Source organism: Microtus pennsylvanicus, chromosome 1 (genome assembly GCF_037038515.1).
Source record: "Microtus pennsylvanicus isolate mMicPen1 chromosome 1, mMicPen1.hap1, whole genome shotgun sequence".
Lineage (NCBI taxonomy): Eukaryota > Metazoa > Chordata > Mammalia > Rodentia > Cricetidae > Microtus > Microtus pennsylvanicus.
Window position 1 is genome coordinate 29,157,786 of NC_134579.1, and position 27,963 is coordinate 29,185,748.

Sequence of the window (27,963 nt, forward strand, 5' to 3'; positions counted from 1 at the left end):
GCGCATGGGCTAAAAAGCTAAACAATGTTTACTTGTGAGTTTTGTTAACTTGATACACGTTAGAGTCGCTGGGGAAGAAGGAAACTCAACTGAGGAACTGTCTCCATCAGACAGGCCTGGGAAGGCCCAGACAATTGTGGGCAGTGCTATCCTTGGGCAGGTGGTCCAGGTGGAATAGGAAAGCAGGCTGAGCTAGCCATGGAGAGCAAGCTAGGAAGCAGTGTTCCTCCATGGTCTCTGCATCAGCTCCTGCCTCCAGGTTCTTGCCTTGAGCTCCTGTCCTGGCTTCTCTTAATGAATCTGTAGGCCAAACAATCATTCCTTCCCCAGGCTGGCTTTGGCCACTGTTTTAGCACAGCAGTAGAGAGCAAACTAGGACACAACGGTTCCCCAGACTGGCTAGACAGAGTCACACGAACACAACGTAAGTACACACTCTGGGAACTCAGGGGCCCTGAAGTTCTTGAGGGTGCTCGGCTGGGTCTGACGGGAAGAGACGGTGCGGAGTACTCTGGCATTGTAGGTGATTGGCAGGGACTGGTCCGGGGTGAAGAGCTTGGAGAAGTGCCAAGGCCAGAACTTGAGGACGGCTGTAGATGCTGAGGGAGAAGCTCCTCTACTTCAGCACTATAGTCATCGACATCACCTAACAAAAAAAGCAAGGCCACCATCATTTTAACTTTTCATATTAGGCTTTATAGGGCTAAAAGATACAAGGCGATCATGACCCACAGGTTGAGAACTGCTGCCTTAACCAGAAGTCTCCCACTTCACGCTCTTCCACCCAACATAGATCCAGTTTCTCCCATCAGGGCTCATCTCCACTTAACCTAAGGGTTGGAAAGCAGGATCAGGGTACCCCGTGCAACAGGATTCCTAACCCAGAACATAAGCCTTCCTCCCGAGTGCTATTTTTAAGGCAATGTCACCAGGAGTTTGGAACACCCTTTATCCCACCCACTTCAGAAATCTCTACCCTCCGACCTTCCAGTGACTAGAAGTAAGGATAGTCAGTCAGGACTAAGCACAAAGCACAATGGTACGTGGGCACTATCACCTTTCTGCATACACCAAAGTCCTATGGACAGCAAGTGGAACAATCCGAATGCCTCAGCTTTGTCCCCACTGACAGCAAGAGCCCCAGCCTACCCGACCTCTGGGCACTTACTGACTGGCAACACTTCATTCCGGTCACTTTCTTTCACCCCACCAAGATCTAGCTTGCTTCCTAGTGTTCCAGCCCCGTCCAAGGCGGCCCCTCCTGTGTTTAGCTTCAGCAGTTCACCTGACCACCCCCACTGTACGGTTCTTCCATTGCCTGTGCCCAACAAACCCTTTCATAGGCCAGTCCTACTACTTCACGTCTCGACAGTGCACTCGTCAGGGAGTGCCACTTCCTGAAGAAAACCACACCATCCTCATGGTCATAATGACAAGTTTGTAGTTTTCAATTTCCTTTGGGTCCCCCAAGTTGCCTGAAAATTCTGATTTCTTATTTATTCTTCTCATTTCCTTTTGCCAGAAACACTATTTCAAAGTGTCTCCTCAAGTCCCCTAAAATGTGGAATGTCCCAGTCCAGCAAACCATTTGAGCACTTAAGGTTCAGAACGAAGAGAAGTCTGCAGGTGGAGCCTCCATCACCAAGTACCGTGAGCTGCATTCTCACCGCACAGCTGGTACTCAGGCCAGCACTGCCCTCTCCCCTCAGAGACCTTGTTCTTCTGTCAGTGCTCTCACAGTATCTGCCTGCACTGAGCACCACTGAGCACTCTCAGCACCCCCCCCATTTAAAGCAACTGTTCTGCACCCCTACTTCACCTGCCACCCAGAGCAATTTCACCATCTGCCTTTACCATACCAAAATCACTCTTACAAAGGTCACTAACAGATTCCCTCACTGCTCCTAAATTAGGCAAGTTTCTGTCCTTATTCTGTCCCTCATCTCTCTGAAGTTTGAGATGTCATGGACCATTCTTTCCTGTTTATACTTTCTTGACTTTGACAATGTCTTTACTTTTATGTGTATGAGAGTTTATTTACATGTATGTGTATGCACAACACAAGTGCCGTGCCTGAAGAGGCCACAAGAGGTACTGGATCCCATGGAACTGGAGTTACAGAATCACCATGTGGGTTCTGGGACCCTGATGTGGGTTTCCCCTCTGTATGCTGTAATATCATTGGTTAATAAAGGAACTGCTTTGGGCCTGTAGCAGAGCTATAGGGAAACAGAGCTAGGCAGGGAAAACTAAACTGAATGCTGGGAGAAAGGCGGCAGAGTCAGAGAGAAGCTATATAGCCCCTGCCAGAGACAGAAGCAGGAACTTTGCTGATAAGCCACAGTCATGTGGCAATACACAGATTAATGGAAATGGGTTAAAGTACTATGTGGGAGTTAGCCAATAAGAAGCTAGAGCTATTGGGCCAAGCACTGACTTAAATAATATAGTTTCTGTGTGATTATTTTGGGTCTGGACTACTGAGAACATACAAACAGCCTCCCTCCTACAGGAACCAAACCTGGGTCCTCTACAAGAGCAGCCAGTGCTTTTAACCACTGAGCCATCTCTGCAGTCCCTTGATTTTATTTTTTCTAGACTACAAACTTTCCCATGGGGCATCATACCACCGTTCATTATCACACTGATATCACTTACTATGACTGCCTGCAAAGCACCCAGCACACAGTGAGTTCTAGAGCTAACAAAGAACACGGTCACAGAATTTGCAGCACCTGGCATGCACCTCAATGATGGTTAATTTTGATGGGACAAATAGCTGGGAGAGCAGTAAAGCCTACCTCTGGCTCTGCCTGTGAGGATTAATCTCCTCCTGCCCAGAGGAGATTAGACAGCTCTGATATAACAAATGGAAAGTGGTAGAAAGTTGGAGGACTAGGTCAGTAGGAGTTTGTCTCTGGGTCTATTTCCTGCTCTGGCCTATTTTCATATGCACCCCTCCCGCCTTTTCTTTGCTTCTTATCTGCTAAGAAGAAAAGACCGGCTTCCACCATCTGCTCCTAACTCTATGTTGCTCCTCCAAGTATATGTACCAATCAACCAAGGATTCAACATCTGAAAACATATGCCAAAATATTATCTTCTCCTTAACTTATTTCTGAAAGGTATTTGGCCACAACTAGAAAGGGAACCAACATAACTTAGCATCTAAAAATTGTGTATTTATGTGTGGATCAAGTAAATGACCAATATAAAAGCTAGTGATTATCCTAAAAGATGTCTAACTTAGATGTGTTATCTAGAGGTGCAGAGTCAGGTACACATTTCTGGGGAGGCCAGTGATGGAACCCAGGGCCTTATACACATTAAACATTCACTTTGTCACAAGTATATCCTAGCACTCGGGAGGCAGAGGCAGGTGGATCTCTGTGAGTTCGAGGCCTATAACAGCTAGTAGTTCTAGGACAGGCTCCAAAGCTACAGAGAAACCTGTCTCAAAAAACAAAAACAAACAAACAAAAAACAAAGTATATCCTAATGAAAACTATGCTCACACATATAACATAGTATTAGAAAGCAAATGTACTTTCAAATAATGTTTAAGAAAACTACAACACCCAGATAATTTGTCTCAAAATTCAACTGAAGTAGATACCTTTCTATGCATGGGTTCAGTTTCACATGAATGTATTCCTAGTCACTTGGACTCTCTCTGAATTCCTTTGAAACATTTCTTTTGTAGTAATTATTATGAACTCATTTCAGCAGTAAAAAGAATCATTTGGAACTTATGCTTCACTAATTATTGGCACAAACAAAATACCATCCTGTGCTTTTATTATACAATATAGAATAAAATATGCAAATGTATTTACTATTTAATGATAAAACAGCATATGCGTTCCCAAGTCTAATATAATGAGATATAAGGAGAAAGATAAACTGGACTCTAAGTCAGCAGTGCTGGGAGGGTGCAAACAACACAGAGTAAGTCTGGTCAACATACGAACCTTCCATGTCGAAATCGGCTGTGAGCTCTGCGTCCTCACCGAGCAGGGTGGAGCTCGTTGATGAGGGCAATGTGACACTGATTTTCTCCAAACTCATCTCTTCTTCCAAATTCTTGATCCAGTCTGGACTTTTTAAGGTAATTGTTATAGTCCGATTTAATAACTAGTTGGCATAAAAAAGATGTGGAAGAAAAGCTTAGTAACACAGAAACTAACATGGGAGAAGGGTGCCTATGTTACCTTATGCAATGGCACCAATGGTTTAGTTGGATTCTAATCAAAATAAAGTCTTCCCCACATACTAAAATTCTCCCATTTGCAGGTTTTCACCATTCTGCCTATAAAAGCCTATGATGTCAAGCAAAAGTAATTAGGATTCCTTTTCTCTAGCCAGCATCTCTTCCTGGCTAAATACAAACTACTGATAGTCTATTGTGTAATTCCGTTTTGGACCCATAAACTAAATGGAAACAACCGCAGGGGAGACAGAGGCCTTGAACACACACTTGCTATCGTGGTCCTCTCTACTCTGGCATGATGGCCCTGAGAGCCGCTCTACTGTATGCTGCTACATGCGAACCTGTGGCTTTAGCATTTCACATGTATGAAGAATGCTATGTTGTGAAGATTACTTTAGATCTTCTACAAAAATTAGCTGTTCTGGAGCTAGAATGGCTGACACTTACCAAGCAAGTCTTCAGCTTTCCTTATGCTTTTAAGTGGCTTTAGGTCTAAATATGATTTCATAAAGTCACCAATATGTTATAATCAAGCTACACTGTGGTGTAGTTTTTAAATTCTTTAAAACTTTGTTCTTGGGCATAAGAGTCCTTCGTCAAGGACATGGAGATGCTAGAGAGGAAAAGGTCTCACTGAAAGTCCACAATATACAACAGACTAGCTTCCTAGTTACCAGCTCTTTTATACAGTTTCAACTTTCTTTTGTTTGAAGAGTTCTTTAGTGATAAGAAGACTAAACTTTTAAAATATTAATAAATATTTTATAAATGACCTGTGTAGCTATGGTCGACACACTGTGCTAATAGGGGCAATTCTATGGACAGATTCCAGGATTATTGCTCTCAGGATTCCTGAAGGCACAGAGGTCAAAAGCTACTCATGGCTTGTCTAACAGCAACAGAGCTTTGAAGCCAGAGGGCTTAAATCTCTTACTTGCTTATCAAACTCAAGTATTAAATTCAGTTGAATTCATCATTTACCTACATATTTCACAGATCATCTTTTAAAATCAACAAAAATCTTCTATATTTACCAAATATTATATTTTAAAAATTATTTTTATTATTTGTTTGTTGTTTGTATGTGTGTGTTTGTGTTGCTTTTTGTTTTTTGAGACACAGTCTCACTGTGTAGCCCAGGCTGGCCTAAAATTCAGTAAGGCCCCTTCCTCAGCCTACCAAGAGCTAGGATCACAGGTATGTGGTACCATGCCCAGCCTCTTCAGATTTTTCTCTGAAATTGGATAATTCCTGAAAAAAAATTGGGTTAAATTAGTGGTTCTAACAAAGGCAATACATTAGAGGTGTAGAAATGTGTAGCTTCTAAAAGGGTCAACTAAATCTATTATCTTACATTCTCTGTTTTTCCCTCTAATTCATTCATTCATTTTGACATGAATACATTAGCACTGCATTAAAAAAACAAAACATAAAAACAAGAGAAACTCAAGCAATGTACACATGCAAACATGTTTCTTCAAGGAAGCAAAAGTAACACGACAAGAGAAAGCTGGTAAACTTCAGAGGGAGCAGCTCATTGCTGGAGAAACTGAACCCAGAGTTCGGTCTAGTGTACCCACTGACCATATCCTTAGCAACGCAGGACAGATGCATCCTTTCACAAGTCACTGGTCTAAGTTCCCCATCGGTGACATTTCAAATCACAGGCTCAGAACACCCTCAGCTGTTCCATCTGAAAGTGCCACAGTGTGGTGTTTGCCATCTGTGGCAATTACGTATCCATGCCGGAAGAGGGGAGAGCAAAGCCTTTCCTTAGCTTCCAGGTAATTCCTCGGAAATGATGAGGACCTTCTGCCCCCGGTTCTTGTAAACAAAGCAAGTCCTCCACTTGACAACAGGAGCTGGACTATCTATCCTTAACTAAAATTTTTTTTTTCTATTGAGGACATGTTTACTTCTGCTGAACAAGGTAGTGAAGACACAGACAATAGACATAAACAAAACTATCTTTTGCTGGAAAATGGTGACTGACACCTTTAATTCCAGCACTTGGGAAGCAGAGACAGGTGGATCTCTGAGTCTGAGGCCAGCTTGGTCTACAGAGCAAGTTCCAGGACAGCCAGGGCTACACAGAGAAACCTTATCTTGAAAAACAAACATACATACATACAAAAGCATAAGTGTTTTTTCAAAAGCTGTCTTGATTACAAAGATTCCCTCACTGGGGCGAATAAAAGTGATTTTACTGACCAAGAATTTAGGTCATCGAAATTTGAGACTACTTCACCTTGCCCCCATTGGTGTTTGATTCTCCTCTCTACCATCTGTCTGCTCACCTCCACCAGCACAGGTTACTGGAGAAACTTCCTTCTTTTTTTAATTAATTAATTAATTAATTTATTTATTAAGGATTTCTGCCTCCTCCCCTCAACCGCCTCCCATTTCCCTCCCCCTCCCCCGATCAAGTCACCCTCCCTCATCTGCTTGAAGAGCAATCAGGGTTCCCTGACCTGTGGGAAGCCCAAGGACCGCCCACCTCTATCCAGGTCTCCAAAGGTGAGCATCCAAACTGCCTAGGCTCCCCCAAAGCCAGTACGTGCAGTAGGATCAAAAACCCACTGCGATTGTTCCTGAGTTCTCAGTATTCCTCATTGTCCTCTATGATCAGCTAGTCCGGATTTATCCCATGCTTTTTCAGACCCAGGCCAGCTGGCCTTGGTGCTTAACTAAAATTTTTAAATATTTTGCATTAAATATGGTAAAATCAAATCAGGCAGTGAAAATGCTTTCCTTTTCATTTCTGTCAATGGTTAATATCTCTAAGGAGAAAGTAAAATAACCTTAAGTTAGGCAGAAAACTAGTCTAAATAAAAATATGAAGTAACCCTTATGCAGTTCACTGTACTCTATCTTAACTGAAAATACATTTAGACACTCTCATAGTATGCTTGTAAAAACATAATCTTCAGACATTTCAAATGTTTAGAATCATCAAATCTACCTTACCTCTTTACCATTCAGGCTCAGAACATTCAAGGCAGAGCTTCCCTCCAAAAATGTTACCCACATTTTATCTTCTACGAATCTTTAAGAAAAAAAAAGTGATAGATAAGAATACAATTAAGCTCAATCTCTAGGCACTGGCTCCTAAGGGACAACTGGGGCCAAGAAGAGAACATGGAGCCACTGGGCTGGCACCCAGGGGAGGGCACTCTTCCAACACAGCACTTCCCTCTTGCTTCCTTCCCCTTGAGGAAAACAGGCAGGAGAAAGGGCCTCATTCATGGCGACCCTGTGTTAGAAGCTACATCTCCTGTCTCCACAGTGAGGTATTAAGTAAGCATTATCACTGTTTCCATGACTTTCCTGAAGGTCATTTCCTTTGACTGAGAAAGGTAATAGGAACTATTTATGAGAAAGAAACTCCAATTCGTTTTCCGGTCAGGGAACCAAAAAAAAAAAAAAGAGAGAGAGAGAAAGAAACTCCAAACAACATAACTAATTGGTCACAAGGAGCTTCAGGTTAGGAGTCTGTCTTTCTCTCTGGGTCTTTGCTATGATTCCAAGTCTACAGTTTGGAAACAAGAAATGCCCAAAAGCAGAAAAATAAAACCAAGGAGACATGTTGAAGAGTCACTGGTTATATGATGAGATTCATAACCAAAGAATAAAACAGTGTTTATCTATCTTATTTACAAAAGCAATTTTGCAAACTGAGCTTCCCCAACTGTATGGAGAAAGCCTTTTTTTCTCACGCTCAGAATCTAAAAGATTATGGATTTTAAAAAAGAAAAAAAAAAGTCAATTCCTTTCTCTAGAGCCAGGTTTCTTGCTAATCCCATACTGGCCACCTCAATCAAGGTATCCCTTTCCTTGCTCTTATCTCTGTCCTTCCTCCATCTCAACTATCCTGTTCCCTCAAGTTCTCCTTGCCCTCCCCTTTCACCCTCCCTTCTCCCCCCACCCCTATGTTCCCAATTTTGTCAGGTGATCCTGTCTATTTCGACTTTCCAGGTGGATCTGTATATGTTTTTCTTAGAGTTCACCTTATTACTTAGCTTCTCTAGCAAGGATGAGCCCAGCTAAGACCCTAAGCAATAGAGGAGAGTGTATCTGAACTGGCATTGTCCTATAGTCAGACTGATGAATATCTTAAATATCACCACAGAACCTGCATCCAGCAACTGATGGAAACAGAGGCAGAGACCTGCAGCAGAGCACTGGACTGAGCTCCCAAAGTCCAGTTGAAGAGTGGGAGGAGTGAGAATATGAACAAAGAGGTCAAGACCATGATGGGTTCACCCACTGAAACAGTTTACCTGAGCTAATGGGAGCTCACCAACTCCAGCTGGACGGGGAAGGAACAAGCATAGGACCAAACTAGTTCCTCTGAATGTGGCTGGGGCAGACTGAGGGACCACTAGCAGTTGCACCAGGATTTATCCCTACTGCATGTACTGGCTTTTTGGGAACCTATTCTCTTTGGATGGATGCCTTGCTCAGCCTAGATATAGTAGAGAGGACCTTGGACCTTCCCCAAAGCAATGTACCTTACCCTCTCTGAGGAGTGGATGGTGGGTGGGGTGAGGGGGGTAGGAGGAAGAAATGGGAAGAGGGGAGAGAGTAGGAACTTGGATTGATATGTATAATGAAAAAAGATAGTTTGTTTTCTTTTTTTCTAAAAAAAAAAAAAGGAGAAAAGGTCAAAATAAAAGTGTACCAAACTACTGTACTGAAGTCAGGAGCAAATGGGATACATCTTATAATCACTCAGACATGACCATAGACATCTGACTCTGCTTCTCTGACAGGAAGTTTTTAAGTTTCAAGAATGTTGTCATTTGAAATACACAGGGATGGTATTCTTACCTAAGTAACTACAAACGGTTGGCCATGGAGGAGCCCCCTGTAAAACTGTTATTAGATGTACCCGTGTCCTGAGCTCCAAATATTATCTGTTCTCTGCTAACTGCACATGACCACAGCTGTAACCTCCACATCCACCTCTACTTTACTTTTAGCATCTGTTTCTCTCTAGCAGTTTGGTATCACTGGTGAAGCCGACATAATATCATAAGTGTCCAGACACCCCATAGCTTTATATCACAGTAACACCCGGTTTTCTTATCAACACTTTCCCTAATGTTGCCAATACTCTACGGAAGGCTTTTGGCTTCAATTCTGAACTAAGAGGAACCCAGGGAATTGGAACGGCACAAGTCTCTCTGTCTCATACAATTTAGACCCTTCTAGCTCAAGGCTGCACTTTCCACTTGCTCATGAAGCTACTCCCTCAGAGTCACACTCAGAGTCACAGATGTTTCCGACAGTCTGACATTTCTATACTTGGCAAGGCCTTCTGTCATCTGGAAATCTGGGATATTTTACTTTCTAGAGCTAACTAACTCATTATTGCTAGGGTATGCATGTGGAGTTGGCTGTCTCCGTCCACCCTCACATGGATCCCAGGGATGGACTCAGGTAGTGCCTCTGTTTACCAAGCCAGCTCTCAGGCTCAGATTTGATTAGATTTTGAAGATTTAATATAGATTTCTCTCAAAGATGTTAGGGGAGGAGTAGGAAAAAAAAATCAAAGGATCTGAAGTCTAAACACAATTTCTTTCTGTTTGTCCCTCTGCTCCCTGGAAGGAGCTCGTGTCTCAGGCATGCGTTCCCCTCTGCAGAAACTACCCTATCTTCATTCTATGGACCAGCGACTTTTCCAGTCTAAGCACATGGCACATCTTTTCCTTCTCCTCTGCTCTTCTACAGCACCTAGTATGGAGGTTAGAACACAAAGAAAGCACACCCGAGCAGATGGACACCATACAAAGAAATTAACAAGTACTCATTTACATGAAATTCAATTTCCCCAAACTGGGTGGCTCCGCAGGAAGCCCCTTAGGACAGGGGCTGGGGCTGGAATGGATGGCTCCTACAACTCACCCTTCTGCTGGCATTTGTAACAACTTCAAACATCATGTTTCTTAAACTTGGGGAGTAATAAAAAGTCCCTCCAGGTTATTATTTACTAAAGATCGTTATTTACTTATTCCTTATGTAGTCTGCTGGCTTTCAACTCACGATCCTCCTGCCTCAGCCTCTTGAATGCTGGGGTACAGTCTCTTTACCTCCTCTCTCCTGCAAACACCACATTACTCCCCCAGCTCTGCTCTCTCCCAGAGCTCACTACAGTGCTGCTGGAGAGGAACCTGACGAGGGCATTCCTGAGCTCAAGCATACCTTTGTCTTCAATTGTTCATGGAGAAGCTTCATTATTCATTTTAAGTTTTCTAAGTCAAGAACTTACTTTGAAAACCTAGGAGCTCTTGAATAACACCCCAAGTATAGCCCTTTCATTCGGAAATGTCCCACTTACACACTGGTCAGTCACTAGATTAGGGTTTGCAGTGTGGTCAGATGCCTCACTCACCTAATGAGTATGACTTCACCAAAATGTGCAAACTGCTGCAGAAGCTCGTCAATCAAAGCATCATCAAAAAAAGTGTTTTCTGGTGCAGAACTTTTGATCGAGACCAGCACTGTGCCATCTGGTGGCCCCTGGACAGCAATGACTTCTTTATAAATTTTTTGTCTCTCTTCAGCTTCAACTTCAAATATATCTATATCAATCAGGGCGACGACAGGCCTTCAGACACAGAGGTAGAGAGATGCATTAGAGATGCTTCTGAAGGAATTTATTTCAAACAAACTTCAAGCATCATTAAAAGCTGAGGCTGTAAACCTATGGTCAGAAGTCTTCAGCTCGGCTCTCCCGTAGTGCAGCAAAGTGCCAGGGGTCCATGTGTAAAGGATTTTGCTTTCATCTTGGAAACTAGCATTCAGAAGATCCAAGTCTTCAGCTGCGATCAGAATAAAAGAAAATCAAGAGAAGCCACATGAACAGGAGTGGTAGCAGGACACAAATGAGCGCTCACTTTCTGGTCCAATCTGCAGCAGTCTGAGGCTAAAGTGCCAAACCCTGGAAGAAGGGAGTCCAGAGAGGTCTTTAGGGATGTATTTGTCACGTTATTTTCTTCTTCACTTGGGAAAAACCTCAATGTTGCTCACTTCTAAGATTACCTGGGACCTGGGACCAAACACTGTTTCATAAAAGTTCAATAGCCAAGCATAATTCAAAACCTTCAATTTCAGAACTGCAACCAGAAATTTTACAAAATAAATGTTTCTTCATTTCACTTTACATGAAATTATGTCACTGAAAAAATTGGCATGAAATGCTTTTAAAATGTTTATTCTATGCTAGAAAACCTTTGTATAAAAAGCTCTTATTGTTGATCAGTGTTTCTCACTCTGCCCTTCACAAATTCACATGAATTTCCCTATGTAAGCAAGTCCGCTCCCTACCTGATCTGTCAAAAGGCCACTTTCTCCTCCTCCAGAGGACTCGGTCTGTCCACGCTGGCGTGCGGCACTTCTCGCTGGTGTCATAGTCTTCAGAAAACAAGTCATATTTATAGGTTGGAGCAAATGTCACCTTTCCCTCTAAAAATCCTCTGAAAATCTAAAATAAACACACACAAATTTATTCCAAAACACATAAATGTTCATGTGTTTACTCAGAAGTTTAAAAAATTTCTTCATTTTGGAGGCTCCATGTATGTAATGAAATCCGACCATATTCACCCTCTATTTCTCCCCTCCAACTCTCCCCCATTCCTCTCAACATCACATATTCTTCTTTTGATGACTCACTAACTCCAATTAGTGTTATACATATGTGCATGGGGGCGGAGCCATCCATAGAGCAGTGGCTCTCAACCTTCCGAATGCTGCGGCCCTTTAATACAGTTCCTCCTGTTGTGGCGACCCTAACCATGAAATTATTTTTGCTGCTACTTTATAACTGTAATTTTGCTACTGTTATAAATCATAATGTAAATATATGAGCTTTCCAGTGGTCTTAGGTGACTTCTGTGAAAGGGTCGCAATCCACAGGTTGAGAACCACGGCACTAAAGCAAGGGACACCTACCGGTGCTCACACCATATCCTCAGAAAAGTAATGCCCCCGGCAACGATCAACTGTCAATGGCTCCCCCGTAAAGTGTGCAATGTTACGTTTTGTGCAGGCAGCTACAGCTTCTGAGTTCATGAATGGCACAGCTGTGTCCTTGAATTAACATGTGTGATCTAGGATGAACACTCAGTGTCTTATTCTCTGCACTGTGGCAGTTACGCATCTTCCTACTGACTGCCGACACTGGAAGAAGCAGCACCAAGGCTGAGAGCAACCTAAGTCTGTTGGTACTGGGAATTGACCTGACTAAGATGTCTGTGTGTCTGCACGTGTGTGCAGGTGTCCATGGAGCCAGAACTGGGCTTTGTACCAGGATCATCTGATAGAACAGCAAGAGTTCTTAACCACAGAGCCATCTCTCTAGTCTTACACTTTTATTTTTATGTGTTGAATAGTCGCCTACAAAGTATCTATCTATCCAGTGAAAAATTCTAACAGAACTGAGTAACAACAACAGCCCCCAACCCCAGCATGTGACCTTTTTGCTATCACTTAGCCTACCATTAATCATTCCCTAAAAATTTTAAGCCTTCTGTTTGAAAGCACAGCTTATAAACACATGGATGTATTTTTCTTCCTAGGAATAATTATATACTTTTTAAAATTTTTCTCTTCTCCCTCCTTTCTTATTTCTAATCTTTCATTCTTTCAAGAAAAAAATAATTCTGTGTGTTTAGCCACAGGTACAGTTCCCAATAAACACAGAAACAGAATAAGAAATATGTTTGTCAAAATTCATAGTCTTTTACAATTTTTATTTATTGCATGCTTGTAATTTTATGTGTATGTTGAGTGAGCAGGGCATGTGTGTGCACAGGACACATGTGGAGCTGGTTCTCACCCTTCACTCACTGAGACAGAACTTATCTTGGTGTCCAGTGCAGTATACCCCAGGCTGGCTGTTCCACAAGCTTCTGCAACTGGCTGATTCTCTCGTATCTACCTCCTATCTACCCGCGGTTACAGGTGCATGCCACTGCACCAGGGTTTTCACCTGGGGCTTTGTGTGTAGGTTCTGGAGAGCAAATTTGGATCTTCAGGATTACATGGAAAGTGATTTAAACCCCCAACCCATCTCTCTGGCCCCCCAATCTTTTTATTTTCTTTCTTTTTTTTAAGAAGAAAATATTACATTTCTTTTTATTTCTGTGCATCTGTTTATGTCTACCTTTCTACTTGTACGCCATGTAATGGGCAGCTGCCTGCCTGCAAAGGCCAGAAGAGAACATTGGACAATTACAAGTGGTGTGAGCTCTCAGTGTGTGGGCACCAGGTATTGTCTGCAAGGGCAGAAGTTCACATAGCTGCTGAGCCATCATCTCTTGAGCCTTCCAAAAGTCCCCCTTGTAACACAATCATCTTCCCAGTATGTTCTTACCTGCCCTGCATTTTTCTGATTGATGAGTTGATCCCCAGCTATAAGAGAATCCCAATTTTGCTGTCTTATGAGCTCTTTAACTTCTTCATTAGGAAGATCAATTCGATAGTTGAAATCACCACACCAAAATACATAGTCATGGGAAAACAGCATCCTTCCCTGGAAACACAAGATGGCACTTTAAGTTCAAAACAACATTTTAATGTGTTCACATTATTGCTTTGCTTCAGATGTGCCTGCCACTATCACCACTGTTTCTTGAGCCAATAGTAATAAGACAAGTAGATGGGCACTGCTGATGTTTCTGAGAACTGCTTTAAATCTTCAGAACTGGTGACATAAAATGTAGGGTAAATTAAAATAGAATCCAAAGGTTTATCTTAAAGAATAAACAGTAGAAGCTTACCATGGGAAAACTCAATTTCCGTGCTATTTCTACAAAATCTTCATTTCTCTCTTTGACTTGAGACTGCCCTGCAGCGAAGTGGCTGCAGACGAAGCACAGGCTGGTGGTGTGGAAGAGCATGCGGATCGCAACTGCTCCCTTATTTCCAGTTGCGCCTCCCATTCCCGTCTTCACTGTATCCACCGCCACGTCCCTTTAAAACATAATTACAAAGAAAGAGATGACGTCACACACTCTAGGGCTGTCCTTGTCATTCAGTGAGAAAAGCCACAGCCAAGTGTCTGTTACTAACCTGATAAAAGGAGCATGCTGTGGTCTGATAAAAACAAACAGGCAGACACCCACCAGCTGCTCCGAAGCCAGCAGGACGTACTTGTTGTCTCTGGAGATGGTCTTCTGCAGCTCCACTGCCCACAGCTTCTGGTTTGTTGTGCTACCCATGTATCAAAGAGGAAATTTTTAGGAAGATGCCACACTTTTATACATCTGATTTCTTAAAAAGAAGAAAATCTCATGCATGTTTTTCTTCCATTAAAAAGAAAAATCTGAAGCTTAACCAAAATAATATAGCATTTCAAAATCTACTGAATAACTCCTCTATGAGGAGAGCTGGCTTACCATGTAAAGGTGCACTGCCAACCCTGACGACCTGAGTTCAATCCCCATGACTTTTGGGGAAGGAGGACTGACCCTGAAGTTACCCTCTGACCTCTGCATGTACGCCACTGCACATGTGTGCCTTTGCACACACACACACACACAACACACAGATGCTAAAATGAAAGAAAAAACCTACCAAGAAAGAAAACAAAGGAGATAGGAAATGACACTTCCGTCTCGAGTGTTCCTGGGCTCACGGGGATGCAGACCCCTCTCCACATCACTGCATCTTCCCCAGCTCCAGTTTTCTAGTCATGAATTTAAGTTTATTAATTAACAACTACTCGTGTGTGTAAGAGTATGTCAGTATGTGTAGGCACTCAAAGAGGACAGAGAAAGGATCAGAACTCCTGGAGACAAGAGGTGCAGGCTGTTGTGAGCCACCCTATGTGGGTGCTAGAAACTGAACCCTGTTTTTCTGGAAGAACAGCAAAAAATCTTAACTGATAACTTATCTTTCCAGTCCCTTAAGCTAATTTTTTTAAAAAAAATCTTTTCAATAATTTGTTATGGAAAACAAGTTAAAAAACCTGAAATAGGTAACTGTAAAGTCACAATATACCCCATTATTTACCTTCAAAATCTCTCTCTCCCTCCCTCTTTCTTATAAACCTGGGATATTGTAGACCAAATCTAAGATTACACCATTTCACTCATAATTACTTTTGTATCTTAAATACAATGAACATTTTTATCTACATAACCAAAATACCATCATCAATTTAAACAGTAATACTTCCTTAATATCCCTTAACACTCACCTAGTATTTAAACTTCCCTTGTTTCCTAATAATGAAAGTCTTGCCATTACTTGTTTCTTAGAACAGGACAAATATGGTTTCTACAATGCATTATGGTCATACCTCTCACCTGCTCTTAGTCCTCCAATGTCCTTGTCACTTTGCTTTTATAATGGCAACCAAAAACAAAAACAAAAAAAAACAAAAAACAACAACAACCAGACCACTAGTCTATAAAATGACAGCTGTCTACATGTGGCTAAGGTGTTCTTGTGATGTCTTACCTTGTCTCTTTATATTTCTTTATGTTGACTGGTATAGGAATGTGATTTAACAACTGGCTATTTATTGGCCCAAAACTTGCATTTTAAGTAAAGGCTAAGAATTTTGTAAAATTTGTATTAGCTACTGTGATCTTTGCAGTTTCTAAATATTTAAAGATTTTGTTGAAATAATCATTGATGATCCCAACCAAAACAGTACATTCATACCAGACAAATGTATCAGAATTAGAAGACCTATATAGTCAGTAAGCTTTTGTGAATGACCAGCACGCAGTGTTACACGATCACGCCATGGTAAAGACCACTGGCGTTAGTACAGTGACAACACAAGCAGCCCACTCCTCAGTGCGGGAGCGGTGGCTCACAGGTAAGAGGACTGGCGACTCCTGCAAGGCACCCAGAGGGTGGCTCACAACCGTTTGTAACTCCAGTTTTATGAGAAGCTGATGCCTTCTTCTGACCTCTTGCAGTTAGTGTCTGCACGAGGGACATTTACAAACACTCATACACACACGGATGACTATATCTTTTTTTAAAGTTCACAACAAGGTTTCCAGGTTGCCAGGTAACCTTTAACTACCAATTGTTGAGTTTCTATGTAGTACCTGGCAGAGGAGACATTTTCTAGAAAGGTTATTAAGTGTTTTATCCGACTATATATGTAGTTTTTCTTCACATAATTCTCTCAGAACAATAGTGCAGTACAATATGGAAGTACATGAAGAAGTATATGGTACCCACCCAGTTATCTTAATGCAGACATTAAGCAATTAGTAAAAAACCAATAAAACAATGCCATGCTTCCCAGTAAACTTTGGATTTAGAAATGTTAAGAAGAAAAGACATTTATTTTAACTATAATGGAATCTCTATTGTTACTGTATTCATTTTAAAAGTTATTTCTTTGTGTGTATGTGTATGTACAAAGGCATGCACACTACAGTATACATGTGGAGATCAAAAGACAATTTTGTAGATTTGGTCTCTCTCCTTTTTTTTTTTTTGAGGGGGACAGGACAGTTCAAGACAGGGTTTCACAGTAGCTTTGGAGCCTATCCTGGAACTGGCTCTGTAGACCAGGCTGGCTTTGAACTCACAGAGATCTGCCTGCCTCTACCTCCAAGTGCTGAGATTAAAGATGTGTGCTACTCCCCAGCTCCTTCTACTTTTTTTAAAAAAGATTTTATTTATTATGTATACCACATTCCTTCCTTGCATGCCAGAAGAGCACCAGATCTCATTATAGATGGCCGTGAGCCACCATGTGGTTGCTGGGAATTGAACTCAGGACCTCTGGAAGAGCAGCCAGTGCTCTTAACCTCTGAGCCATCTCTCCAGCCCCTCCTTCTACTTTTTATATTGGTTTCAGGGCTCAAACTCAGGTCGTTAGATTTGGAGAAAAGCCATCTTGTCTGTTCCTATTGTTTTTAAAATAAGTATAATTTTCAGTCTTAATTTCTAATATAGTATCAATTTAGATTTAGAAAGATTCTCATACTACTTATAGTTTAAAGGTCGTTTGCACGTTTCCTCAATGGCAGCACTATGGTGACAACCCCTTACCTGTCCTCCAGTGCCTTCATCAGCTAGCTTACCTTGCATTCACAATGTTCCCAGCATTCAACTCCACCATTTCTTCAAAGCCAATTGCAAATATATCAGTTGGTTTACTTCTTTTATCTATAATTAAGGATCCGAAAATACCTTTAAATATAGCATTGGTCAAATAGCAACCTCACCCAATAAAACACAATCTCAGATGACATAAAAATCTCTTTGTAGCTGGGCGGTGGTGGCACTGGACTTTAATCCCAGCACTTGGGAGGCAGAGGCAGGTGGATCTCTGAGTCCAAGGCCAGCCTGGTTGGTCTACAAGAGATAGTTCCAGGACAGTGAGGGCTACACAGAGAAACCCTGTCTCAAAAAACCATAAAAAACAAAATCAAACAAACAACCCCCCCAAAAACAAACCCTTTTTGTGTTTTCAATTTAACCAAATTTATATTAAAAACAAAAATTAAGCAGTGAGCTACATTACTTTAAATTTACTTTCTAACTAAAATATCTTAAGTCTGTTTAAGATTTCTTTAACGATCCTTAAGAACTAAATAAAATCCCTTAAAAACAAGATATGTAGCACTGTAAACAGGAATGGCCACTTTTCAGAGGCTGAGGGAATCAATCCTGCAGTTAAAGGAATCACTCTAAACAGTGACTCAAGACTGCAACTATTAACTGGCTGGGACTGTGTGCAAGACTCAAACCCTTGACTTCTCACCATCACACAACACATGGTAAAGCAGAGTTCTTGCCCTTTGCTACAGATGGGGAACAGGAGCTTTACGGGAGCTAGAAACTTGCCAGAGACCACACATATGATGCAGCCTGACATACAGATGCTGGGATCCAAAGGACAGAACTCAGCTCCAGACTCTGGCACACTGGCTGCAAGATCTTTCTGGATTTAAGGCTCTTCTCCATGAAACTGGAATAACAGCCTCATTGTAATGGGTCTGCTATGAGATTAAAAATGTGAAAAACATAACTATTATAATGGTTTTATGTTCATTCTATTTCTTGGATTAATGTAACTGAAAAGGGCCTAATTTTAAAAAATATCTGGGGGAAATTCCAAAAGCTAAGACATGATTGATTAAAAATTACTTAAAAAGGAAAATTTCCAAGTCATACAATTTCCTGTACATAGCACCTTCACATTGGGAATTATATACTATTTTTAAAGGAAGTTTGAGTTGATTCTTCAGTTCCCGTTTCTAATGACCATAGTGATGTGGAAGGTTCTGCTGTGAACACTTGGTGACAGAGTATCTTTAGTTTATTCCTTATGTGCCTGTGTGGGCACATGCGCATCATGTCTGAGCAGATCCCCATGATCAAAGAGCAATACACCCCTTTCTTTCTGAACTACCTCTCCAGGCCCCTTCTACAAGCAAGTTATTACAATTTCTATAAAATTGCTCATGACCCACCCTGGAAAATGGAGCATTCCGAACTTTAAAAATAAAATACTAAACTATCAACTACAAAATAATCCTGGTTCTTGTCTGCTCAAATACAAACAGAAGTAGTTTCTCTTGCATGTGTGCTGCCCTCACAGGCGTCTATTTATAAACGAATCCTGATTTTCTGAGAAACTGGCCAAAAAAAAAAATTTCAAATTTTCTATTACTTTTATTTTACTGTGTAGCCCAGGCTTGCCTAGAGCTTCGGGCAATCCTGTCTCTGTCTCAGAAGATTGGATTACAGGTGTAAGCCCCCAAACCCAGCGCCACCACTGTTTATTCACTAAGTAGAGAATGTCTAGAAATAACAACTCAGGTAAAACTTCCTAAGGTTTAACCTAAGAAATGCTGGCTCTCAAACTAACAAAAGAAGCCCAAGTTTCTTTGCTAAATTAGTGAAGTGTCACACTGCAGTTAGGACTTTATTAAATCCCTGATATAAAAATCCAACCTTGAAACTCCTGGATGCCAGCTAACTTGGGAGCATCAAGAAGCCAGTCCGTGAGCGTCTGGTTCTTAAATGCTATGCTGCGGAACTGCTTCCCACCATTCACGTTCCAGGTTCCAACACACACTCGAATCTTCTTGGGTTTTGAGTATTTGTAGAAGTTCTCACACATGTTCTTTAAGACTTTGGAAGATGCTAATCAAAAATAAGATGCAAGAGAATGTAAACCAATTGCAAGGGTGTTATTCATTAATAGATGATATCTGGAAAATACAATTATTGTCACAAGCACAAATAAAGGGCATGCGCAGGCACAAGGAAGAGATCAATCAGCTTTGAATGCCAAGCCCAGCCGGAGGCATTAACCACACTGAGCCAATGAATAAAGACTGAACATAAAAACTACTACAGAATGACTTTAGTAACATAAAGCATGCAGGAGAAACAGTTCTGGTTCAATGGTATGCAGTTTTATAATACATAAAGCCTAAAAGCCATATTTTTTAGGAATACAGCAACTGACTTATAAGACAATTTTATTAAGAGTATGGTAAAAATATACATGTTGTTTTTCCCTAAACAAAGACACTTAAAACCATCTACATTTAAGATTCACATTACTGACAGGAGGCTTGATGAATAGTGGCTCCCTCACGAAAATGAGTATTAGGGAAGAAAATGAGATGCTGAAATGAAATCACTACGGAATGCAAATGCTGCCCACCTTGCTGAGAGCTCAAGTGCTTAGCAGTGACCTGCAGGGGGCTCTGGTCTTTCTGTCCCCATCTTTGACCATTCTGCTCACTAACCACTCAGCAGTGCTTTCTTATCAGGCATGACAAAGCAGCCAGACTGCACTTCCCACAGCCTGCAATGGCCATCCCTTCCTTCTTCATCTCTTTACTGTTCAACAAGCTCCTCTGATCCCCTTAGTTAAAACTGTGCTATGCCTTCGGGGACCACTGTCCACCCTTGCTTATTTTCACATAATCTTCCATATTTTACCAAATAATATCCCTTCAGTATGTTAGCTATTATTTTATGATATCCAAAACTAGCAGTACTCTGAGCAACTGGGACTGGGAAAGGTAAAACGTCAGTATCGTGAGCATAGTCTTGACCTCTGAGTCCCTGGAAGGAACTGAAGATTTATCTGGATGATAACCATGTCTGCATTGTTGTGGGACAGCTGTACACTATGTGAAGATATATTGCTGTGACTGGTTTAATAAAGAGCTGAACAGCCAATAGCTAGGTCGGAGGTATAGGCAGGACTTCTGGGCAGAAAGAGAAAGAGGAGGAGGGATCTAGGTGCTCAGAAGCAAAAGGCACGAAGGAAGTAGGATGGGTAGTAAGGAGATAAGGTAAAGAACCACTAGGTAAAACATAGATTAATATAAATGAGTTAATTTAAGTTGAAGAGATCGTGGAACAAGCCTGACATAAGGCTGAGCTTTCATAATTAATAAGTCTCCATGTCATTATTTGGGAACCAGCTGGTGGGACAGAGAAAGACTCGTTACACCCACTGTCTTGAGAGAAGATGTGTATATTTCTAAACCTCTTCCTATCTGGTTTGATTATTTATAGAGGTGACTGGGTGATGATAAAAGCAGGTCATTTTTTCTGTTCTGTCAATACAGCTACCATTTCCATATTATTATGGATATCACTGAATTTTAAACTAAAGTCACTGTCACTGTGAAAACCCCATTAAAATCCACTCAATGCCAAGATGTCAATTCTGTGATTGTACAGCTTAAAGAATTGAGCAAAACAGTAACGACATGTGAATAAAGCCAGGCTGCCATCTTGCTTGAATTAACAAGGTCGAATCACTTTATAAATAGAGTAAGAAGGTAAAGCATAATCCTAGTTTATCCTTAACATGTTCTGGCACCTTAATGTGCTTAAAGAAATGAGTCTGCTAAAGCCACAGATGTCTGTCTCTAACACCATACCCTTACAGAAGTGATGCTCACTATAACCCAGAGCCTGTGCTCCCTCTCACTTTCCTTTAAAACAAACAAGCAGCAGTTTCTCAGAAGAGCCACAATGGTAACCAGGCAAAACACCCTAGGAAGGGGAAGAGAAGACACTATTTCAGCTAAATTTCTGGAAAGACTTTTGCTTTGTCATGTTTGCTACAGATTCACCTTTAAAGACAAGACCATAAGCCACAGGGAATGAAGAGATGAAATTCCTATGAACACACAGGCAAGGAAAAGGGGAACTGCCTTAAGCACTACCCATGCACCTGCTCTGACTTGGCGCCCAGCACTGACGCTGGCTCATCTTAGTGCAGGTCTGTAGCTAAAGAAAACAAGCCGTCCACAAAGCAAGAGAACGAATGCTGAGAGGTTATAAACAGCACGAGCACTATCTGAACCAATGCAGAACAGTCCAGTTCAGAACTGGTCCTGCAGTCTCTGAAGAGCAGGGTCTAATGAGAACGTTCACGGAAATATAAAGCGATTTAATCTAGCTGAATTTGCTTTCACTGCCATAAGCCTGTGATGCAGAAGGACAAAATATCCTGGACATTTCTTCCTGAATAAAGTACTTAATTTCTGCCCATTTAAATTTTTTACTCAGAGTAAAACAAAACATTAATTTATCCTGTAATATCATGAAGATAAAATTATATCTGTATGTGCACATTAGCTTTAGAAAAATAAAGGTTGCTTTTATTTATACATTGATTTTTCTATACTGTACCTGACTGTAATGTCTGTTCAGAAACTATGGATGCATCAAGAAGAAAACAAAAAATCATTAGTAAAACAACAAGTTACATTTAATGCCTGGCGTGTCACCCAAGAAAATCCTGAGATGGCCTTACTCATTTCTTTCATGTTGACAACTCGAATTTGTTTTTTTTTTGAAGCTATAACACCAAACACAATAAATAACAATAGCTGATACAAACCCATGTGTCTGCCCTGACCCAGTGAGGTCCACTGCTTCACAACGTGAAGGTCCTCCTCTTCCAGATGATTGTGTGTGCATATGTGCATGTGGGTGTGTGTTTATGGGTATGAAAATCTAAGACATGGAGATGTATGTTTTAATACATAACTTTTAATATTCTTTTTCTGGGACCCACCAGTCGATAAGTACCATCAGTTCAGCTAAAACAAGACAAGTGTGTCCTAAAAGCACCAACTACACTATACAAAACTCTGCAAAGTTCCGTGGCTCTAAAAGCTCATGGGAAAATTGGGGTTGGGGATCACACATGAAAACATCAAAAGTGACACACCAAAGAAGAACCTAATTTTAAAAGCAGCATAGTATGTGTATGTAAAATGGTTGTAAAATTCATGACTATATAATGTATAAGGCACTACATCTTTAAAAAATATGAAGTTGGCTTGTAGAAATAGGCATCAGAAGGGCATAACAATTATGAATGGTAGCTGAAGGGCTATTAGAAAATGGATGGGAAGCTGAAATATCAGATGTGGGTGGGTATGGTTCAAAACACATGTTGAACTGCAGAAGGGATATGTTTAAGGTTTGTGCATATGGCTATGTACGTTTTATTTATCTGGACCCATATTGCTTCTGCTGAGTAGTTTTCTGCATTTGCCTGATGTCACTTGCCAGCAAAGTCACGCATAAGCTCATGCAAAATTAGCATCATGTTCACATCATTACCTAACGTGTCAACCACACTGGAACCGTTCTCAGTCTCACACCGAGCATGGCAGTGGACCGACTACTTTTGGGAGGCACATTACACATGGTGAGATGGGCAGGAACCTAGACACCTGAGGCTTAGCCTGGGGAGTTACTGAGGTTCTTTGCTCCGCCTCTTCCTTCACACACTTCCTTTCAACTGCTGCTTATTAATGCCTCCGCATCAGAGCAGGCACGGTGGAAAGAGGTGACAAACACAGTCAGCCAGTCTCGACTGGTGGGAGCCAGGAAGAAGTCAAGTCTGAAGTTCAAAGACGTAGTGAGCATCAGACTTTCAGTTCTGAGTAGGTCCCAGCCCCATGCTGCTCATCCATTCCTGAGTAGCTGCTTGTCATGAAATCTGACAGTCCACAATCACCCACAGGGACAGTCCCAAGAGGACATTACCGGAAATTCCTTGTAAACTATAGGAAATTTCCCATGTGGAGACTGTGTGTTGCAAGGTTTGGGGCTAAAAAGAACAGAACTAGGAATCTAATTCAACTTGTCAACTACTCAATAAAGCTGGCAAGAGGCAGGAGGTCTCGCCTATTACATGCACAAGGAATGTTGAATTTCCTCATAATAGTGCTTTTAGGTACTCATTAACATGAAAAGTTCACATCTTCTGACATTAGTAAAAGAATATACAACAAGGAAAAAGCCACCATGGGGAAAAAGGCTACTTTGAAGGCTATATATTTATGTCAAGTACTAAGACAGAAAATAGCAGTTAGTGGCTACTGCTTTAAACTGTTACTATGACGTAAGCTGATCCAGACAATAACAACCAAAGTCAGGATGTGGTTACAGAAATATCTGTGGTGTTCATGAAAAATTAACCAGTACAGATAAAGGGTTGTCTCTGTAAAGCCCTGCCTATGTAACTGGATTACTGAATGCTGTAAGTGCTAGCTTTTAGTCTATAGAAGCCTGCCTTGTGTCGTTAGCAGCACATATAGCACAAAAAGCCCCAGTTATAATCTGCAAAAGAAAGTACACACAGTGTTCAGAAAAAAAAACAAAAACAAAATCCAGCCAGTTTGTGGCTAAGTATCATTGATAGCATTAACACGTGACAAGAGAAAATCTTAACTAGAGAATGCTATTTCGAAAAAACACTTGTACAGAGATTCCTTCCAAAATGATTTCATGTAAACCAATGACAGCCTAAAAACTTCTCATGTCAGTTAGTTTAGATTTACTTTTTGGACATTTTAGGAGTATAAACAAAGTAAGGAAAGTATTAAGTGGCATACCACGCAAACTTCCAGTGGTTAGAAGGGCTCGGGCTTTGTCAGCTAAGTCACTGTTCAGAGTATTTCCCAGCAGCAAGACATCAATAGCTTCTTGCTTGGAGCTGTCGAAGAAGTTATTCTGAATGGTTCTGGTGACAGAGCGCGCACCATCTTTTAACTTTCCAGCCTGTGTGGAAGAAAGGAGCATGGGCCCTTGCTCAAGATACTGCTGATTTACCCAATGTGTATTTTGCAATTTTAAATTGATTCCATAAAATTCTAGTATTTTATCTTTTAAATAACTTATCTTTTAAATCTATAACTACATTAAAAGGCTTTAAAATGTAACTGTTCCCTCATAGTTTGCACAAAGAAAATAATAAACTAACCAGTACAGCCCATTTAGTAATATATTGAGCAGTAAATACATCATCACATATTTATTTGAATTAAGACGATTCCTTTCTACATCGTAACTTTTAAATGTTACGATGGGCTAGATGAGAAAAGGCAGGGGGGAAAAAGAATGATTTACTGAACTCAACTCCTAGAAAACCCTCTAAGTGTTTTGATGCATAAAAGTGAAATTGCTCCCCAATAATTCAAGGCTAGTTAAAAACAAAACTGAACCTAAAATTGAAGGTCTAGTTAAATAATTTTTTTATTTTTATTTTTTAAGATTTATTTATATATTACGTATACAACATTTTGCTTCGATGTATGCCCGCACGCCAGAGCAGGGCGCCAGATCTCAGTACAGATGGTTGTGAGCCACCATGTGGTTGCTGGGAATTGAACTCAGGACCTCTGGAAGAGCAGCCAGTGCTCTTAACCTCTGAGCCATCTCTCCAGTCCAGTTAAATAATTTTTTACATTTCATAAATATAAATACATAAATTTTAGTTCATATATTAAAGACATTGTGTTGCCTATACAAATAAGTCTAAAAAATAAATACCTATTCCAATACTGAGAGGGCTGATCACAACTTTTAATGAACAGGAATTTCACTTAGGCATATTATCAGATAATATTTATTTTAAGCCTATAAACTTTTGACTGCCAAAAATAATTTTTGGCTTGTAATGTGTTATTTTCTTTCATTCCTTCAAAAAAATAGTAATTACAGGCTGCTTTTCAAAATAAGGAGACAATTTCTAATGTGCCTCTAAATGCAATATGGCATGAAATCATTACCGTCATGTAATATATAAAACGTTGCTATCGAAGAAAGAACACTCACCATTCACATTATCAGCAATTAATCAAAAGGAGCCAAGAGAAAGGAAAAGAAAGAGCAGTTCAGGTGTTAGATTTTAGCTCAATTCAGACTAGTATATTTAACATTAATATATAAAGATTTTGTATCTATATATTATGGTAAAGATAAGAATACTGAAAATATGTGCAATGTCTGCACATATACAGTCCTAATCACAGCAGAAACATGGCAGAAGCACATAGAAGAATATTTTAGAGCGACAGTTGAGAATCGGGTTTTAATAATAAGAAATATGCTATTTAAAAGGAATAAATGAAAAATCAAGCAATTTCAGGTTTTCAAAAGAAAGCAGTGTTTAGGGGCGAGGGTCTGTAACATTGCTGAGGGATGAAGGTGAGGCAAGTACTTGCAGAGGCAGACTGAACATAAAGACTTGAGATGATGAACAGTCTTCATGGAACCTCAGCTGCTATGCTGCTGCTCATGAGACCATTAACACAGCTAACATTTTCTCTTTTTGCTGACTGTTTTGGTGGTTTGTTTTTGTTTTAAACTGGGTTTTGTCAGGCCTGCTACTCAATATATAGCCTAGGTTGGTCTTGAACTTGCTACAATCCTCCTCTCTCAACCTTTCTGATCCTGGGATTATAGGTATGAAACACCATGCTTAGCTAAATGTTCTCATTTTTATCCAGATATAATTTGAGGAATTGTAGAGATTTTGAATAAATTAAATTAAGGCCAGGGTTCCTTAAAGAGTTAAACAATATTTAAGTACATGGAATGTAGGGGTAGCCCCAACCAATCACCTTGCTTGAAGGGCGGGGTCGCCTGAGGATATTTTTTACTAATAAATATTGCTGGTGTGCTCTCCCCCTTCCCTTTTGTTTTCCTGTTCTCCACTGGAACCTCGGGTTCTGTAAGTCTTTTCCCAATTAAACCTGAATATATTATTATAATTTCTGTCTGCCTTTATTTGCGCCGCTACAATGGAATCACAAAACGTATTCCAAATATAGCCCCAAATCCTACAACAAAGGCCAAGTACCAGGCAGGAAAGAACCCTGAAGCTAACACAAGCAGTTATAAGTGCTGGTGAGACAGCATCATAAATAAGTTCACATCCCTACCTTTACTGCAATGATAGCTCCCTTTTAAAACACATAAGCAGAAAGTACAAAACTAGCGATTAAGCCCACGTATACCAGGTTCATTACTCTGCTTGCATAAATCAGTGACAGACTGTATGTCCATCCACTATTTGTGACATACCTCTCAATAGAAGCACTGTGTCAAATAAAGGGGATACAAAGACTGATGAGACAGGATACTTTATCAGGACTATGGATTTTTTTAGAATCAATATAAACAACGTAAAAAGAGAGATGCACAATATTAAGTCATATAAAATTATACACACACACATACATCTACAATGGATTACCTCTAAAAGTACACGTAAGCCTGAGGACTAAAGAATTCCCTATGCTGCATTTAGCCAACACCAGAGTCGACAACCGAGGGAGGGTGTATCAGAGGGGACACAGAAGCGTTAGGAGGCAATCCTAGAACACGCCTGTTAACTTAAAAACCCATCATTTAAAATGTCATTTCAAAACTTTCTAGAGAGGAGAGAGGTGAAATTAATGCTATGACAGCTATGGCTCTACCTTGGCCTTCCCTTCAAGGGCTCCGGTGCCTGCATAGATCTTACTGATGGAATCACCATTCACAGACCACATGGACCGGAAAACCTCTTGGAAGCGAGTGACCAGCTGAGGCTTTTCAGCCAAGCCCAGAGCATCCAGCTGTTTAGTTAGCATCTGAAAGGACAAATGAGAATATTTAAGGTAAATGAATAAATATATTTGCATATAATTACATTATTTCTATTTAAATGCATATTCCCTGTAATGTGACTTTTTACAACTATTAGAATTAAACTTAAAATTTATAAATATAGGACTTTGAAAGTATTAACACCTTATTGGGATATGTTTACCACCATTTCAATTTTTAAGGTAAAACTTGTAGTTTTAAGGTAAAATGTCATTTCAGTAGATTCAAAAGAGAATGTGAATTTGGAAATCTGAGAAGTAATGTCCCTCAATTAATCTTGTAGCCATCCCTGCAGTCAGAACAACTTGCCTCCCTCACTGGAAATCAAGCTAGTCCCCAGTAGGCAGGAGAGCAGGGAACTACGTCCCGAGTTCACCTAAGCATATGTTCTACCTCTGTGGTTTGGACTTCATTCTGGAAACTCAGGGAATCAAGTGTGGGTGAGCAAGAGAAGACGGGCAGTGAGAAAGCCATGGCAGCTTTCCCGTGTGGAGGCAATGCTGACGCCATGTCTAGAACAACGGTGGGGAGCCAAGGGCACAATTTCAAGGGCCTTTGGGCAACAAACCCTCCACCCTGGAAGGCAATAAAAGCATTCCACAAGCTACTGATCTTTACTCTCCGGACTCTAGCCTGGACTTGAGCAGTCGGGAAGCCATGTCTGTTCCTCTGACTGATGCCTGCGTCTACTGAACTCCTTCCTATTTGCTTCCTCCATCTCTATTAGGTGTAGCAATTATCTCTAATTACAAAAGATTTAGAAGTATATAAAGCCCCTCAGTGGGCTCATTTGATTATTTGGGCTTATGCTAGAGTTACTCTGTGTTCACACG

General features: G+C 40.8%; 1 protein-coding gene across 36 annotated transcripts in view; it reads right to left on the minus strand.

Annotated features, from left to right (window-relative positions):
• Nucleotides 1-27,963, minus strand: part of Synj1 (synaptojanin 1) — an 81,392-nt gene that overhangs the window by 13,317 nt on the left and 40,112 nt on the right. For 12 of the 36 annotated variants that reach the window (XM_075959599.1, XM_075959782.1, XM_075959761.1 and 9 more), the window contains exons 11-24: nucleotides 26,962-27,114; nucleotides 24,091-24,247; nucleotides 21,869-21,892; nucleotides 19,154-19,345; nucleotides 17,275-17,359; nucleotides 14,288-14,428; nucleotides 13,996-14,188; nucleotides 13,590-13,748; nucleotides 11,540-11,696; nucleotides 10,917-11,034; nucleotides 10,605-10,820; nucleotides 7,178-7,256; nucleotides 3,972-4,134; nucleotides 437-646 (exon numbers count right to left, since the gene is read on the minus strand). In XM_075959599.1, the coding sequence (XP_075815714.1) occupies nucleotides 437-646; nucleotides 3,972-4,134; nucleotides 7,178-7,256; nucleotides 10,605-10,820; nucleotides 10,917-11,034; nucleotides 11,540-11,696; nucleotides 13,590-13,748; nucleotides 13,996-14,188; nucleotides 14,288-14,428; nucleotides 17,275-17,359; nucleotides 19,154-19,345; nucleotides 21,869-21,892; nucleotides 24,091-24,247; nucleotides 26,962-27,114 (2,047 nt within the window). Of the gene's footprint in view, nucleotides 1-436; nucleotides 647-3,971; nucleotides 4,135-7,177; nucleotides 7,257-10,604; nucleotides 10,821-10,916; nucleotides 11,035-11,539; nucleotides 11,697-13,589; nucleotides 13,749-13,995; nucleotides 14,189-14,287; nucleotides 14,429-17,274; nucleotides 17,360-19,153; nucleotides 19,346-21,868; nucleotides 21,893-24,090; nucleotides 24,257-26,961; nucleotides 27,115-27,963 lie in introns of all 36 variants that reach the window. The other 24 variants (XM_075959621.1, XM_075959589.1, XM_075959772.1 and 21 more) reach the window with 3 other exon arrangements.